Here is a 16975-nt window from a genome sequence, read left to right on the forward strand (position 1 = left end):
TGAATTTCTTAGGTCTATGGAAGAGGTATAGAAGTTCTTGTGTTCGTTTGAATCACTATTCAAAACTAAAGAAAAGGACATTGAGCATTGATACCTTTAAAATATTCTAAGTTTGTGTGTTCTTATAGACGTATGTTGTTATGTCAAAATACTGTCCCAGGTAAGGATAAGGTTTAATGCTGTGTTAATACTCCATCACATGGCTTATACGCCTGTCCCGAATCATGAGATTGTAATTTGAAGGTTGTCTTTTGTTGCCAATTGCGATATTTGTTTTTTCTTTATTGTTTTAGCATAAACATAAACATTTTGTCATGCCGGACTTTTCGTAACTTACTGTAAACAACTGTCTTGCAAGTGGGAGGTTTAGAGCGCTAACGCTCGTTCTTAATCATGAAGAAAAAAATTATCATTTTCTTACATATTGCTAATTAACATTTGCATTAAATGCAAATTTGATACAGTCATACGATAAAGTAATTTATTGACTTCAACAATATATAACAATACATTACTTCTTTACAGTATGTAATACACGAAAATGATAATCAGGGAAACAAAATACCGGCCAGTCCATTAGACCAAGAACAACAACAACACCAAACTCACCAACTAAAGTAACAGACACACAAAATCAAACACCAACGAACAACACACTCTCCGGATAGACTGACTTTGATCATGCAGATATGCAGTGGGGCTAAGTCAATTTAACATGTGTACCAATTTCACCATTGACCTATCTAGACCATATGTTGAAAATTAATGCTAAAATAAGATTGTATTAAAATTGTGGTTTTATTTATTTTCCAATTTCATCACCAAATCCTTATTCTAATCATTAGGAAAGCCTGGAATTCTTTCAGTAGCTGTTTTTTTTATCTATGTTACACTGAAGTACACTGTTTAACAAGTCTATTTTCTTTCACCTCAATACCCTTTTTAATTTTGGTAAACGGGTTAAAAAAATAAATTTAGTTTATTGTAAGTTAATTGTAGTATGAAAACCAGGACGGGTTCAAACAGAAAGATTTTGAAAGCAGAGAAAACTGTGCACCCCACAATCAGCATCGTCATGATTTTATCAGATGACAATACGAATACTAAAAATCTAGGCTACAAATAAAGCATTGGTACTTTAATTCAGTCACGGACCCGCTTGTTCTAGTAAGTTATAAATAAAAGGAGACGCGGGGTATACACCATTTCGATAATATCCATACGACATGAAAATAACATAAAAAAACATCAACATATAGTTTATTGGTCTTATTTTGCGCCTATATTTTTTTTGGTCAATTCTTCGTAAAATTCCATATTAGTGTAGTACAAGTTTAGTAATGCTAGCGTGCTTTTAATATTGCAAACAATCTGTGTAATACGGTACTATTACTAAAGGTTTTTTTTTTTATTGTATTAAGCTTAAGGTTTATGGGGTTTTTTTTTCAAGTAATGCCTGTATTTCGGAGTCAATACATTTTCCTTTCCGGATTTGTATTGCATGTTCTTACTGTTTTTCAATCGATTGATATCAGTTACAATTGAGATCTGTGAAAATTATATAGTAACGCTGTTCCTTGCCATTGTTGTTTTATTGTGTATCTAAAATCTTCCATGAATACCAGTTCCCAATTATCAATTGGGAACTGGTATCGATGGAAGATTTTAAAAATACTTATTGTCACAAAAATTTAGGTCATATAAATATATATTCGTTTAGAATTCAATGGAATTACCTGCATTTCAAATAAGATATGAAGCAGCATCACCGCTTAAATTTGCATATTTTTTTCTATTGTTTGTGGGAAATTGTTTTCTGGAGTATGTGTGATTTTTTTTTTTTTTTTTTGGTTTCGAATAAATTATTCCTGTTACGTCAGTTTGGTCTTTACTGTATATATTGCTAATATCCAATCACAAAACTAAGGCATTAACTGCCAACTCGTCATGAGAGGTACATGTAATTCGAATATAAACAGACTGTTTCTGCTCGATCGTACAGAAACGTGGAATAAAGGGAAATTGGAAATTCCAATTATAAAACAACGAAAACAACAACAAAACCAGTACTTCTACTTCATAAATGAAGAACATATTTTGATCCTTTACTCATAACAACTAAAAACATCTATTTCAAATGGAGATGCAAATTTAACTCATACCCAGGATAAGTTATACATTAAAGAACGTTCATAATTCATTTCATATTTCTGAATTAACAAACGTGATGAACACGAGTCAGACAAAAGTTGTTCAAGCAAAATACTTTTCTACCTATATAGCCAAAACGATCCTTCGTGCATTATAAACAGTCCATCTTTGTCTTGTCGAACCAAAGTCAAACGTAACAATGTTTAATATTTCTATATAACTATGATGATGATCGTAAGAAACACTCATAAAAAAATCATTGGATGTTACGGCAAAGTTGAAGGCCTCACTGTGACTTTGAGATGAAAAACGGCAATAAAAGCGAGGTTCTTTTGCTTCTTGTGTTTTTGCTGTGTATGTTCTGATTTTGTGTCATGAATGGATACCCCATGTCCTTTCTTTTCTGTTACGAATATACACGAACAGCAAACAGTACTCTTCCTATCAATGACAATTTTGTTTCATAATAAAGTTTTATAGTTATCGTTCTTAATAAGGTAAGCACTGTGCAATAAGCAAATGGCTATTACATTAAATTCTATATATATGCGTCATGTGATATAGAGTTGCATTTTCAGGACGAGAACAGTTTTTACGATACGCAGTTTTGATATTACAAAAACAATTTGCCGAGCCGGATTTTTAACGTGTTGTCCCGCGCCGTGACAGTTTGCTTAAGACATGTCGTATGATTCAGATACATAAGTCTGATGTTTGGATTTTATGGTACTATATAAAGTATTCTAAATGATTCATATGGATAAACTATCTAATCTATACATTATATTACTGTACTGAACAATACCGAAACTATTAAATTCCATTGATAATAGATTATTAAATTATACAACTTGTAATATATTGTTACAATTTGTTGTCAGTTCATGTTAACTGTCAAAGCTAATCCGACAGGGTTAAATAAATTAGGCTTTAATGGAAATGAACCACGAAAAACGGGTGTAATAATTAAAGCTGATGTCATGTTTTGAAAGCTTATCAGTCAATATAAATATGGAAACACAGGATACAAATAATCAAAATTTTCCATTCAACTTTTTGTCCTTACAATATATGTGAAATCTACGGAAATACTTGAAGTGACAAAGTCAAAATAAATTTGTCTTTAGAAAATTTCTCAAAGTCTAACTTTCGACATGCAAATGTTAAAGTTCAAAATAACAATTTATGACTTGAAATTTTGACTTTAAAAATCATTGAAATTTTAAGACTTAATGATTCAACATTGTTTTTTTCATTCAAAAAAGTTGGCTTTGAAAAAATGTCCAATACTAGAACTTCCAAATATTCTTCCGTAGAAATCATAAGTGATACATGCAAATGGAATTGATTGGATCTGACATGCTGTAATATTTCAAATTTTGATTACAGTCAAACAATATCTAAATAATTACGTAAGTTTGGTTTTGGTTTTACAAGTTTTCATTTCTGTGCATTGAGGTTTATTTCTTAAACATTTGAGTAAACGAATAGCGTTCAAAGTTTTTATTTGTAAATATTTCATCATTATCTATTGTTATCAAAGTGTTAAAGTAATAGAAATGGGAAATCACTAGAATGAGATGTGTATGGTACAGGCATTTTCTTAATTAAGGCATTTTGTAAACATTTGTGAACATATACAAAACGCAACATAAAAAAATAACGACTGAGCAACACGAACCCCACCGAAAATCAAGGGTGATCTCAGGTACAGCGGAAAGGAAATAATGTAACTTCGAAGTACTCTAAGATTGGTAATTTGTGTCCTTTGTTAGTTGTTATTTGTGCTTTGTGCCAATCTGATGAGTCAAGCCGTTTTCAATCGATTGTTTACAGTGTGTTCTTATAGACGTATGTTGTTATGTCAAAATACTGTCCCAGGTAAGGATATGATTTAATGCTGTGTTAATACTCCATCAAATGGCTTATACGCCTGTCCCGAATCATGAGATTGTAATTTGAAGGTTGCCTTTTGTTGCCAATTGCGATATTTGTTTTTCTTTATTGTTTTAGCATAAACAAATTGCCCCGTTGTTTTTCTCGTTTGAAATGCACATTTTGTCATGCCGGACTTTTCGTAACTTACTGTAAACAACTGTCTTGCAAGTGGGAGGTTTAGCTTGCTATAAAACCAGGTTTAAACCACCATTTTCGCCAACAAATGCCAGTACCAAGTCAAGAATATGACAGTTGCTTTTTGCTCGTCCATTGGTTGAAAACGTTTGAGTTGGTCAGTTTATGGACGCCCCCTTTTTGAATTTACGCTAGAGATCGGTATTATTGTTATAACTTTAATACTGTATGGGTTGCTCATTGTTGAAGGCCGTATGGTGACCTATAGTAACCAAAATGCACATCTTTTGGTCTCTTGTAGATACATGTAGTTGTAGTTGTCTTATTTGTTGGTAAGCATTCCGTACTCCGTATTGCTATATTGGTAAACAAATTAATTAAAAAAAAAACGGTGACCCCAAATCTTTAATTTGTTTAAACGATTTTTATTGTTCCGTTAGTGGCCATTTCTGAATATGTATGAAATAGTTGCCATTGGACGTTCAGCAAGCAACAATTAAATAATCAATTCCTGGGTTCCGTTCTATATTTCAAAATAATTACTAAAAGTTATAAGTCCTTATTTTACATAAAGGGATAACATTCTTTCTCATAACTCTTGTAATCATGATGCTTATTGTTTAAATAATCATTTTCAGATGCTGTATGAGATATAACCAAAGGAAATATTCAAAATTGCAACCAATACGAACAAGTGTCGACAATTCAAAGTAATGGCAATCAGTTTTTTTTACTTTTTATAATTGTATATACGGTAAAAACATTCTACATACGAACTCCTATAAAGATAATTGCGCATATTTAACGATGCAGATAACAGTTAAGATACAAACGATGCAGTATAAACGGTATATTATCATACAACCAAAATACCCGACAGCTTTGACACAATCTTATAAAATAAATAATAAGGACATTTGTAAATATATTTCCAAACTTTCGTGTATTGTAATGGTTTACTCGTCTCCCAAGCAGTATGAAAGGAGGGAAGTATTGAGGAAAACGTTTTCGAACACGACGTTTTACATGCAAAAAACTATAAGAGTGATCTTTCTACATTGGGAAGTTTATAATTCTTCACTACAGCACGCAATTGAACAGGAAAATCTAGTTTTTCACGATATCATAGAGGGGAAATTTATAGATTCCTATCGTAATTTGACTCTTAAAGGAGTGTTGGGATTCAAAAGGATTTCCGAAAATTGTCGAAATGCTGAATTTGTTGCCAAAATAGATGATGATGTGATTGTCAACTTCTTTAAACTTTTGCGATATTTTTCGTTCATTAAATTAAGGAGATATTTGATGTGTAATAAGGTGAAATCAAACGTATTTCCGATACAGCGTAATGCAAGTGATAAATGGAATGTGTTCAGCGATGAGTTTAAAAGGATGATACGTTATCCATATACTTCTTGTTTAGGTCCGGCAGTATTTATATCTAAAGATCTGATTCCGATTGTATATACGACTGCATCAATGTCGCAATTTTTCTGGATAGTAGATATTTATCTGTTCGGAATACTTCCCTCAAAGATTCCAGGTTTAGTTTACCACAGGATCAATCAGAATGTTTCATATACTTACCAATACACAGCAGACTGTTTTGGAAAGCAAAAAAAAGAATGTGATTTGATAGTGGGTATGCCGGACCCTCGAGACAATATTGCAACGGTCAAAATCTGGAACTCTTTGCTACATTTGTACATATTATACATTAAAAAGTAATACATTATATCTTGTATTAGTTGTGATTCAATCAATCTGAATCAATTAAGAAATTTTATCATTCCTTTACTTAGATAGAATGAGAGTAACCATTGTGCTTTTTTCTTTCCTTTTTTAGTTTTATTTTGAGTTTTAGAATGACAATTTTCAAGATGGGATTTGATATGTTTTATGTCTGATTTTCTATCATAATGCAGTTTTGAATGATTTAAAACATATCGATATGTTTATATCTACCAGAGCCTGCTCTCCATCTGATCAATCCCGTGTTCCTTATGATTCTCTGTCAATTACTTTCTAAAATACTTAAAGACTAGTCACTTGTATACCAATGATAGGTCACATTAAATGTCACCGAGATGTCTCTTGTTGTAGACGTTTTAATAAGAAGGATTGACTCTTCTTTGTTGTTAAACGAATTATTTCATGTAAATGCATTGCGTTAATATAATAGTTATGTTCTGAAAGGTAGTTTGACTAGGTTAAAAAGGAACTTTTGACTACTGTTGGAGAAACAAAAAGATGTTCAGAGAGGCAGACATTTTAACTTGCAACAGGCGACCTACGGAACCATATTACATAAATGTTGGAAGGGCTATTCACGTGGAAGATTATCGACACGGAGTTTCAGATTTCAGGCACCCATTCTCCCTTTGGTAGAGTCGTACCCTCAGACGGAGAACAATAACCTAAGGTATATATAGGAGCATCATTTAAAGATGATATCTATGTTTGTATAAAGAGATATGGTACGCTTGTAAATGATACAACTTTCCATAAGAAATCGAGGACGCGGTGTGTATATATGTAAGTGAAAACATGTCTGCCTCTATCAAAGGAGATTCACCTGATGTCGAGTATCGAGTTGCTAGTTACGAAAGTCGAATTGCGAGTTACGAAGGTCGAGTAGCGAGTTACGAAGGTCGATTTGCTAGTTACGAAAGTCGATTTGCGAGTTACGAAATTAGATTTGCGTGAAAATGGGGAAAACTATTTAAATTTTTTGGTGTACCTCTTTAACATTTTTGAATGATGATTGCTTATAGAATTGTATACAGTATTGTTGATTCTTTTTGTTGTTTGGACTTCATCTGAGTCGCGTGTAAAAAAAATATGAATGGATTGCTTACATAAACACTACGCAAAGTATGGTTATTTTCTGAAGAAACAGATAGCCTTTTGAAATACAGCGGAAGCCTTTTAGTTTAATTATCATTGAATTGCATAGCTAGCACCGTCATATTAAACGTAAAGGGAGATAGCAACTAAAGTATAGAACATATATGTAAAAGACCCCTTCTGCAGATTTTGTTTAGAGTGGGCTCTTTGGGGTAGCTGCAGAGGTAATATTTGTTAGGGACCCTAAAATTAATTCTTTGGCAGTGACACTCAAAATTGTAGACGTGTAAGTTATATATGTTTACATTGGCTAGAGGTGAAGGGGGATGGTTGAGCGCTTATAAAACCTGATTAACCCTGCCGCATTTTTGCGTCTGTCCTAAGTCAGGAACCTCTAGCCTTTGTTGTTCTTGTATATTTTTTAATTTTGGTTCATCTATATGTTTTGGAGCATAGAATGGCGTCCATGTTCTTGATCTAGTGTACATTGTGTTTCGGGGCCTGCTCGGGGCTGCCTCTGGGTGTGGGATTTCTCACTGTGTTGAAGACCCATTGGTGGGCTTGGGTTGACTTGTATATTTTGGTTTGGTTGTTGTCTCTTTACAATTCCCCGTTTCCATTCTTTATTCTATACATGTAGCTGTCAAAGATACTTTTGTAAAAGAGACAAAAGACGCAGTTTTTGAATATATAACTTCTTTCTAAAAAACGGGTTAATCATACAAAAATGTACAATACCCAGCTGATATCTGAAACTACACAATTTGTATCAAGGCTGCATGCAGGTAAAAAAGTTAACTTGTGACAGACAAGGCTTCCGTGCTCATACCGTAAAAACACACGCCATAACATTCCTTAAAACTGTTCCTTTATTTTTTGTAACAGCGGTATAGCTTATTGTAGAATAACGTCTTTCCAAATAATAAAAAAATCCATATTATGATCTCCTATGCCAGGAAGTTACCATAATGCCATAAAAAGACATCTATAGCATGCTTATTTTTGCGTTGTAGTGTTCAGATATACATACATTGAACAACTCGATTATTAACTATTTGGTATATATATACACTCTCCGCTTGGGGTTGAATCACAAAGTTAACAAAGTTCAAAATTATTTAATGTATCACATAAAACACATAGCATATCACATTTCTGACTAATTCATGAGATATTTTCCTAAGTTAAATGTGAAATTGTGCCTATATCACTCTAAACCTTTGCGAAAGAAGAAGAGTTAGTACTTAGCAACACGACGGGTGCCACATGTGGAGCAGGATCTGCTTACCTTTCCGGAGCACCTGAGATCACCCCCAGTTTTTGGTGGGGTTCGTGTTGCTTAGTCTTTAGTTTTCTATGTTGTGTCATCTGTACTATTATTTGTCTGTTTGTCTTTTTATTTTTGGCCATGGCGTTGTCAATTTGTTTTCGATCTACGAGTTTGACTGTCCCTCTGGTATCTTTCGTCCCTCTTTTAGTATGCTAATGAATATCCGTTATCCAAGCGTCACTGATTTGTCTTGTATAGACGAAATGCGCGTCTGGCGTAGAAAATATTATAAGCCTGGTACATTTGATAAGTATTTATTTTAGGCCTAACACAGTGCCATATTCTGTGAGATGTCGATAATTTGCAAGTACATGTCATTTGTCTACATGATTTATTTCTTATGCTTGTTTGTTGAGTACGGTTTACATTTTGTCTTATATCTACAGTATATCCTGTTTTATTTTAGAAAATGAACAATGTCGCTCTCATGAAAGAAATTTAAGCGTGCGTGACTTTGCAACATATAGACACTTATAGGTTCAATCCACCATTTTCTACATAAGAAAATGCCTGTACCAAGTCAGGAATATGACAGTTGTTATCCATTCGTTTGATGTGTTTGAACTTTTGATTTTGCCATTTGATTAGGGACTTTCCTTTTTGTATTTCCACGGAGTTCAGTATTTTTGTGATTTTACTTTTTATTTTCTATAAAGCAGTATCATATAACTCTTTCAAATCCTGCAATCAAAATACCGGGACCCTTCCTCATGCAGTGTATAACTAAGTTCGGATAGATGTATGCTTAGTTGATTAAATGCGAAGTAAACCTTAAATTTCTGTTTCAAAACTTAGACGACACGACAGTTTATATATCTATAATTCTTCAGAAATTAGAGAAACATAAATAAAGGCAACAGTAGTATACCGCTATTCGAAATTCATAAATCGATTAAGAAAAAAACAAATCCGGGTTATAAACTAAAACTGAGGGAAACACATCAAATATAAGAGGAGAACAACGACACAACAGAAACACAACACAAAAATGCAACACACACAGAAGCGAACTATAATATAACAATAACCATTTTCCTGACTTGGTACAGGACATTTTAAGAAAAAAATGGTGGGTTGAACCTGGTTTTGTGGCTAGCCAAACCTCCCGCTTTTATGGTAATGTTAAATATAACATTAAAATGACAAGATAACATGACAGGACTACAATAAAAATAAATGGGAGAACATACAGGACCGAGACACACACAAATAATAGCTATCAAAAGGTACCAGGTTTATAATTTAATACGCCAGACGCTCGTTTCGTCTACATAAGACCCATCAGTGACGCTCAGATCAAAAAAGTTCGAAAGCCAAAACAAGTACAAAGTTGAGGAGCATTGAGGACCAAAAATTTCAAAAAGTTGTGCCAAATACGGCTAAGGTTATATGCCTGGGATAAGAAAATCCTTAGTATTTAGAATAATGCATACTTTTGCAAGCAGTAAATTTACAAAAATGACTATATAATAGATATACATGTTAACACCGAAGTGGTGACTAACTACAGAATAACAACGAATACGTAAAACAACCTAAATCAGCACATAAAAAAGGCACAGCCGAATAACGTATTATATGTTAGCCGAAGAGATCGACGCACAATGTGACGTCACATATAAATTTCTATAAATTTCCAAAAAATAGGATATAGTTCAAGATTAGGTTTGTAAAACTGATATAACATGTATTAATAACAATGAAAATTACAATACTTATTAATATACAATTGTGGTAGTAATTAGATAATTAATTGTATTATCAAGCTATGTCGGTATTTCTTCTTAATCAAACTGTAAACCAAATACATCATATAAATTTAGTTGGCCCAAACTAAAATCTTATAAATGAACTGGGTGATTAATTATCTTTACCGTAACATACAAATAGAACAGAAAAAAATAAGATTTACAACTACAAACGATAAGACATTTGACAAAATCCGATGAAAATAACAAATATAACATCAAAACTAAATACATGGATTTTGGATAGAAATATACCGTGACACGTCTTATAGCAATGCGAATTCACACTCAGCAAAACAGTCACAATCGGGAATAAGTCACGTTCGGTACTTAAAAGGGGGGTATAAAAGATCAGACGACGTAATGGCATAACAAAATCTAATACGTGGTAAAAATGTCCTTTGTTAGTTTGGACAAAGACACATCGTATCAATCAACCAATTCTTGATATTGTCCATAAAATTTACGGAGTGTCATTTTTAATCTGTCCTCCTCATAACTTTGTTGGAGCAGTTTCTGCGTTAGGAACACACTCCTGTATATGAAGTCCGTATAGTGTGAACATGCACGATCATAACGTATCAACTGAGATATGTAAACACCATACGAAGGGGCAGCGGGTATGCTACTGCTGAGAAATAGGAAATTGATAATTGGGAAGTTGAAATCGTCCCGTTTATCATAAATTTTCGTGTGAAGTCGTCCATCTGTGTCAATATTGAGGAAAAGATCAAGGTATGAAGCAGTCCTTTTAGTATCAGTAGTATCCTTAATTTCAAGTTCACTGGGATATATGAGATGTAAGTATTGGCTGAAATATGGGTTATTCAATGATAGGACATCATCAATATATCTGAAAGTAAAATTAAAGAATTTCGCAAGGTGATGTTTCTTTTTGTCTTTTAGAAGGTTCTGAATGAATTCTGCTACATACGAGTACTAAAACAAATCGGCCAGTAGGGGTGCACAATTAGTACCCATTGGAATACCGACTGTCTGTTGAAATAGCAATCCTCCAAACTCAACAAATATATTGTCGATCAAAAAGTCAAGCATTTTTATAATATCATCTTCAGTATATTTTCTGGTAGATATTTTCGTAACTCGCAACTCGACCTTCGTAACTCGCAACTCGACTTTCTTAACACGCAACTCGACTTTTGTAACTCGCAACTCGGCCTTTTCAACTCGCAACTTGCAACTCGACGTTAAGAAACACTCCTATCAAAGGATGAAGGTAATATTTCTACCTTCAGAAAAGCTGAAAATGCAATTGTTACCTGAAATTAGATATTTCCTATTTTTTATATACAATAAACGCGAGCTTGGTTGTGCATAAAGTGAGGATTAAGTGATCAAAACAACTCAATTGTCGTTTTGTATTTTCTCATGCCGGAAAAGATTGAAATAAACTAAAATGAAAAAAATCATAATTTTCTCAAATCTCTTGTATACGAGAATGAACGACTTATCAACTTATTCACGCTTAGATCGACTGGAATTTTTTTATTTGACTAAAACACACAGTACAAAGAAATAACTAAAGGATAAAATAACTAATAATAAAAGACCGTTAAGTACAGTACATCGATCTTAGACCAGCATATCGATCCCTTATAAATAAGAAGAAGTTGTATGAGTGCCAATGAGACAACTCTCCATCCAAGTCACAATGTATAAAAAGTTAACAATTATCTGGATTGATTTTAGCCTTGACAATCTAAGCAAGAGTTGTGTCCCTTGGTCTGTCAAACGTCCGGTTTTCGTTTGAGTCGAAATACGGGTATCTCGAAATATTTCTCTTGTCCGGCTGACTTTGAGAAAAGGAGAGTCGATAAAAAAATCATGTAAAATCAGTGTAAAACTAGAACGATGTTGATTGCGGTTAATGCGATTGCCAGGTGACCTGTGATTGCGTTGTCTTTTATTAATAATAGTCGTGATATCAAAAGAGGAAATTTTAGATGTGTTCCTTTAGCCCATGATATTGTCATTTAGATTTAAGAGATACGTTGTATGTAGTTGTTTAATCCAAGACAGTTGCAAATTTTACGGGAATCTTCAAACTATTTATGTGATTGTCCTGCTTGCTTATGGACGGTTTGAAATAGTTGGAATTTTATAAATTTAATATTGTGTTACTTTGTGTTTTTCTAAATGTTGGTAAATTAAATTTGAATTTCTTAGGTCTACGGAAGCGGTATAGATGTTCTTGTGTTCGTTCGAATCATTAATCAAAACTAAAGAATAGGACATTGAGCCTTGAAACCTTTAAAATATTCTAAGATTGCAAAAGAAAAATAATCCTTTTCTTCGCGATTAGTACTCGCTAACGCTCGTTCTTAATCACGAAGAAAGGAATTATCATTTTCTAACATATTGTTAATCAACATTTCCACTAAATGCAAATTTGATACAGTCATGCGCTAAAATCATTTATTGATATCAACAATATATAACAATACATTACTTCTCTACAGTATGTAATACATGAAAATGATAATCAGGGAAACAAAATATCGGCAAGTCTATAAGACCAAGAACAACAACAGTACCCAACTTACCAAATAAAGTAACAGACAAACAAAATCAAACACCAACAAACAACACACGGTCCGGATAGACTGACTTGGATCATGCAGATGTTCAGTGGGGTTAAGTAATTTCAACATGAGTACCAATTTCACGATTGACCTATCTAGACCATATGTCGTAAATAAATGCTAAAATAAGATTGTATTAAAATTGTTCTTTTTATTTATTTTCCAATTTCATCACCAAATCCTAATTTTAGTAGGATTGATATCTGTATCTGTAATACCCGCAAGTAACTTACATTTATCTCCATACTTTGAGAAGCAGTTGAATGTTCTTCGATGATTGAAGGAAATATGTGCATTAATTTCATAATGCACAACACCGTGAATCTTTGCAGGTAAAATACCAAATAAATAAAAATCATCCACCCAGAAAAATGGCGATATTAATGCAGCTTTGTATAACAAAGGAACTAAGTCAATTGAAATAAACACGGCCAACCCACTACATGAGGTGTATGGATAAAAATTAAATCCTTTGAATACATCACTGTGTACGTACCATTTATCGTTGATACCACGTTCTATGGGATTTGTATCTGCTTCCAATCTATTACAAGCCAAATACTTTTTCACCTCTTTTATAAATTCTAAACTTTCAAAAATTTTGTAAAAATTAATAAATACGTCATCGTCTATTTTTGCGACAAATTTGGCGTTTCTGCAATGTTCTGTAATCCATTTAAGACCCATGACTCCTTTATTAGTTAAATTATGGTAGGTGTCCATGAAATATCCCTGAACAATATCTTGATGTACTAAGCTTTCGTATTCAATGATAGTCTGAAGAGTTGAGTTATTTGTCAGTCCCAATAAGAAAACGACACGGATAATATTAGGACTGTAATAAGTTGAGTTAAACGTTTTTCGTATATTGCGCCTTCTTTCAAAATGGTTGAGAGATGTATGAACCATCACAATACATGTAATCTTTGGTACACGTCGGCAGATAGCTTCATTGTTTATTTTGTACGGTTGTGTTAGTACTATCGGGTATGACGTTTCCATAAGAATATTACGTGTGTAAGCCAGTTGTGTGGATTTGGATTTGTTGATGGTTCGTTTTGTCAATGACAAAAGTGTTCTGTCTTTTCTAGTTTCACTGTAGCTTTGGTTTGCTTGGGTATTCATCAATGTCAGTAGAAAACCAGTTATACACACCATATTAACACCAAGCATCAATGTTTTATGCTTTAAGTTTTTTAACATCCTAGCCTAATTATCTATTATAGTTATACGTAGTTTCCACAACCCAGTAATCAAGATCTATTTACATATCTAGATCTGAAAAACAAGTTATAGTAAAGTTATATTGATATTTTAATGTAATTTGTCGAAACACATGTACCACTGAAGTGCAAAGTTCATATTTTGCATATCGAATGACCTTATCTTAATATCCAATGAAACCAGAATCATCATAAACCCTTTCTGGATAATCTGTTTCAAACTACATGTAAGGAATTAAATAGTTTTCGTCGTAATTTTAAAAATGTTACATTAAAATAGGAGACATGTGGAAAACAGAAGGCACTATGTCGTGCATAGGTACACATTCAATCGTCTGCATTTATTATTGTAAGCAAAGTTAACCGTTTATTGTAAAGTGACATCACAAGTGACCTTTCTGCATTATAGTGTCCAGAATATATTAGTCTACTAATATATCAATTAAACAACATAATCTTAAAAGATTTGTACAAGTTTACTATTTTGCAATTTCAATGGCCAAATGTAACGCTTATCAATACCTCCTCCTCGTTTAAATAATTCTTTCACAATAAATACCTTGCTTTTTCTGTGCAACTCAAAACGAATTCTAATTCTAGTTCGACCGGACATGGCTGTGCATTTATACATCATATACACCCAAGCGAAGCCCTTTACAGAAAGAATTTTACTGCCGGATGGGACTTGAAATAAAAAATAAAATTTAGGCGCAAATTCAAAATGTAGCTATTTAAATTAGGAAAGAGTCACCTTACAGGTTGTAATCTTGTGTCTGGCACACGTGTCTTTGGTTTAGAATATGGACCCAGGAAATGATGTCGAGGCCATAAACCTTCTCTCAAGCTAGATACCCCAGGAATAGATTACATGTACCTTAGCATGATTTATAACAAACCTTTCTAAAATTGTCCGTTTAAAAATTGCAAAATTATAAGAAACTAAGGTTTCAACTCCCTCAGGGTAAGTTGACCTTAGATGAATTTGGCTATTTTTTTTAGGTATTTTTGTCATATAGCTCTTCAACTGTGTCGGTACTTATACATACTCGGATTTCAAATGTTTGGCTTTGAGCGTTCCTGATGAAGGTAAATCCAGAAAAGCGCTTCGGACGCATGAAATTATTAAACGTGTTGTTTTCAATTTTTTTTAGCTGTATTTGGTAAACCTTTCGGAATTTTCGGTCATCAATGCTCTTGAACTTCATACTTTATTTTGCATTTATATTTTATTTGATAAGAGCGTCACTGATGGGTCTTACGTAGACGAAATGCGCGTCTGGCGAACAAAATGTTATTCCTGGTTTCAATGATGAGTTTATCTACACCTGAATACAAATTGTGATTAAGTAATTAAATGCCAGTCTTTGTTAGAATCAGACAATTTAGAAGAATTTCAAACATGGTAAAAAAAAAAAAAACAATACTGAGCTAAGCATTCTATTTTGAAGTAACCCTTGTCCTGAGTTAGAAATGGTAGGTATTTTGTTTCTGCGCGTCTGGTAATTCGAGAAATCTCTAGAGAACTTTTGGTTAGAATGATAGCAAATTACGGAGTCAGCTCCCCTTAATTGATAATTTCTAGTGCATTTCAACCAAATTATATCTTAAAATAACAAAACAGGAAAAGGAAACGAATGTTTTATTCATACAAAAAAAAAAACAATATACATTTTAAACTTAAATCAATGTAAACTTGAGTGGGTTGTTGTTTGTCATGTTTTCACCACTGCCTGATTCTTTGGCAGATTGGCACTTAATTCCATTAATTAATCCAAAAATGTATTACATGTCAAACAGATATTTAGACATGATGACCACCGATTTACCCAATTTTATCCTTATAATTCAAAAGACAATAACCTACATAAAACCAATAACATAGCCACAGAACATGACCAGGTAACACCTAATATTAAGACAGACATTTTTTTTCTGCAGAACCACCAATATATTCAAAAAAGTATTGCCCTAACATTCAAAGTAACTGTTGAATGACCAAACCACAAAAACCTTAACGTACATGACATAGCGTTGAATGTGTAGTACCAAATTAAATTGAAATATTCGTAAAAGAACGGAACCACTTTTTTCCTGAAGTCGCTGCAATTATTTGTTGGAAATTTATTGATATATATCTTTTGGAAAATGTTGTTTGTGCTGTATTTAGACCCCTCTACCAAGAAATTTGTTTTGCATGCACACGTATAAAAATTGCGGTTTTTATCCAACGCAATCATAGGTTTGAACTTAGACTTGTTTATATATATATATATATATATATAAGTGCCTATAAATAGCAACACATAACATACGAATCTATTTGAGTGTAGATTAATCAGTACAAAGATTACTTCAATTACACAAATAAAATTATCAATTGCCTAGCAATGTAATTTTAACACACTATTGAGTATGTAAATATTAGAATGTTTAAAATATTTACAACGCGATAAAAAATAAACGCAATATTTCGCTAGACAAACTAGCTTCATCAAGCGTGCATCTATCCAGGTGAAATCTGATGTAGATAAGAAATTTTTGCAGCTCACTGTACATAAATTTAGCTGTCTTGTAAAGAAATCAAAATTTGGATGAAGTTCAAGATTATTTATAAAATTGGTGGTTGAAGTTTGCAACGTCCATTTGTCACGGATATTGGTTTTATGTTAGTAATTGTCTTTTGAATTATAAGGATAATATTGGGTAAATCGGTGGTCATCATGTCTACATATCTTTTTGACATGTAATAAATTTATGGATTAATTAATGGAATGTAAAAAAATCCGTGACAAATTAGTGACAGCTGTATTAACAAAGCAACCTACTCCACCTCCCGGTTGCTACAAACAATGTGGCAGAAGGAATTGCTTATGCCAATACAAGCAGTTCTTTCATCAGCTCCATTACAAAACAAAGTTATACCATCTACTCAAATTCCAACTGTAAAACGGAGAACTAAATTTATGTACTAACATGTAACACTTGTGGCATTCAGTATGT

The 16975-nt window shown here is 32.9% G+C and overlaps 2 protein-coding genes across 2 annotated transcripts; one reads left to right on the top strand and one right to left on the bottom strand.

Annotated features, from left to right (window-relative positions):
* Positions 1 to 1947: 1947 nt before the first annotated feature.
* LOC127701972 (beta-1,3-galactosyltransferase 1-like) lies at positions 1948 to 9248 on the top strand. Its single transcript, XM_052205945.1, has 3 exons — positions 1948 to 1954; positions 5291 to 5866; positions 9232 to 9248. Exons 1-3 carry the CDS (start codon positions 1948 to 1950, stop codon positions 9246 to 9248), a joined length of 600 nt encoding a protein of 199 aa, XP_052061905.1.
* Positions 9249 to 12675: 3427 nt separating this feature from the next.
* Positions 12676 to 13967, bottom strand: LOC127702086 (beta-1,3-galactosyltransferase 1-like). Its single transcript, XM_052206104.1, has one exon. It carries the CDS (start codon positions 13953 to 13955, stop codon positions 12924 to 12926), a length of 1032 nt encoding a protein of 343 aa, XP_052062064.1. The 5' UTR covers positions 13956 to 13967; the 3' UTR covers positions 12676 to 12923.
* Between the last annotated feature and the right edge of the window lie 3008 nt (positions 13968 to 16975).

The sequence above is a fragment of the Mytilus californianus genome, unplaced genomic scaffold (assembly GCF_021869535.1).
Source record: "Mytilus californianus isolate M0D057914Y unplaced genomic scaffold, xbMytCali1.0.p SCAF_5, whole genome shotgun sequence".
Classification (NCBI taxonomy): Eukaryota; Metazoa; Mollusca; class Bivalvia; order Mytilida; family Mytilidae; genus Mytilus; species Mytilus californianus.

Coding starts and splice junctions, on each gene's coding strand:
- LOC127702086 (XM_052206104.1), bottom strand. CDS start 13,955: ATGTTAAAAAACTTAAAGCATAAAACATTGATGCTTGGTGTTAATATG.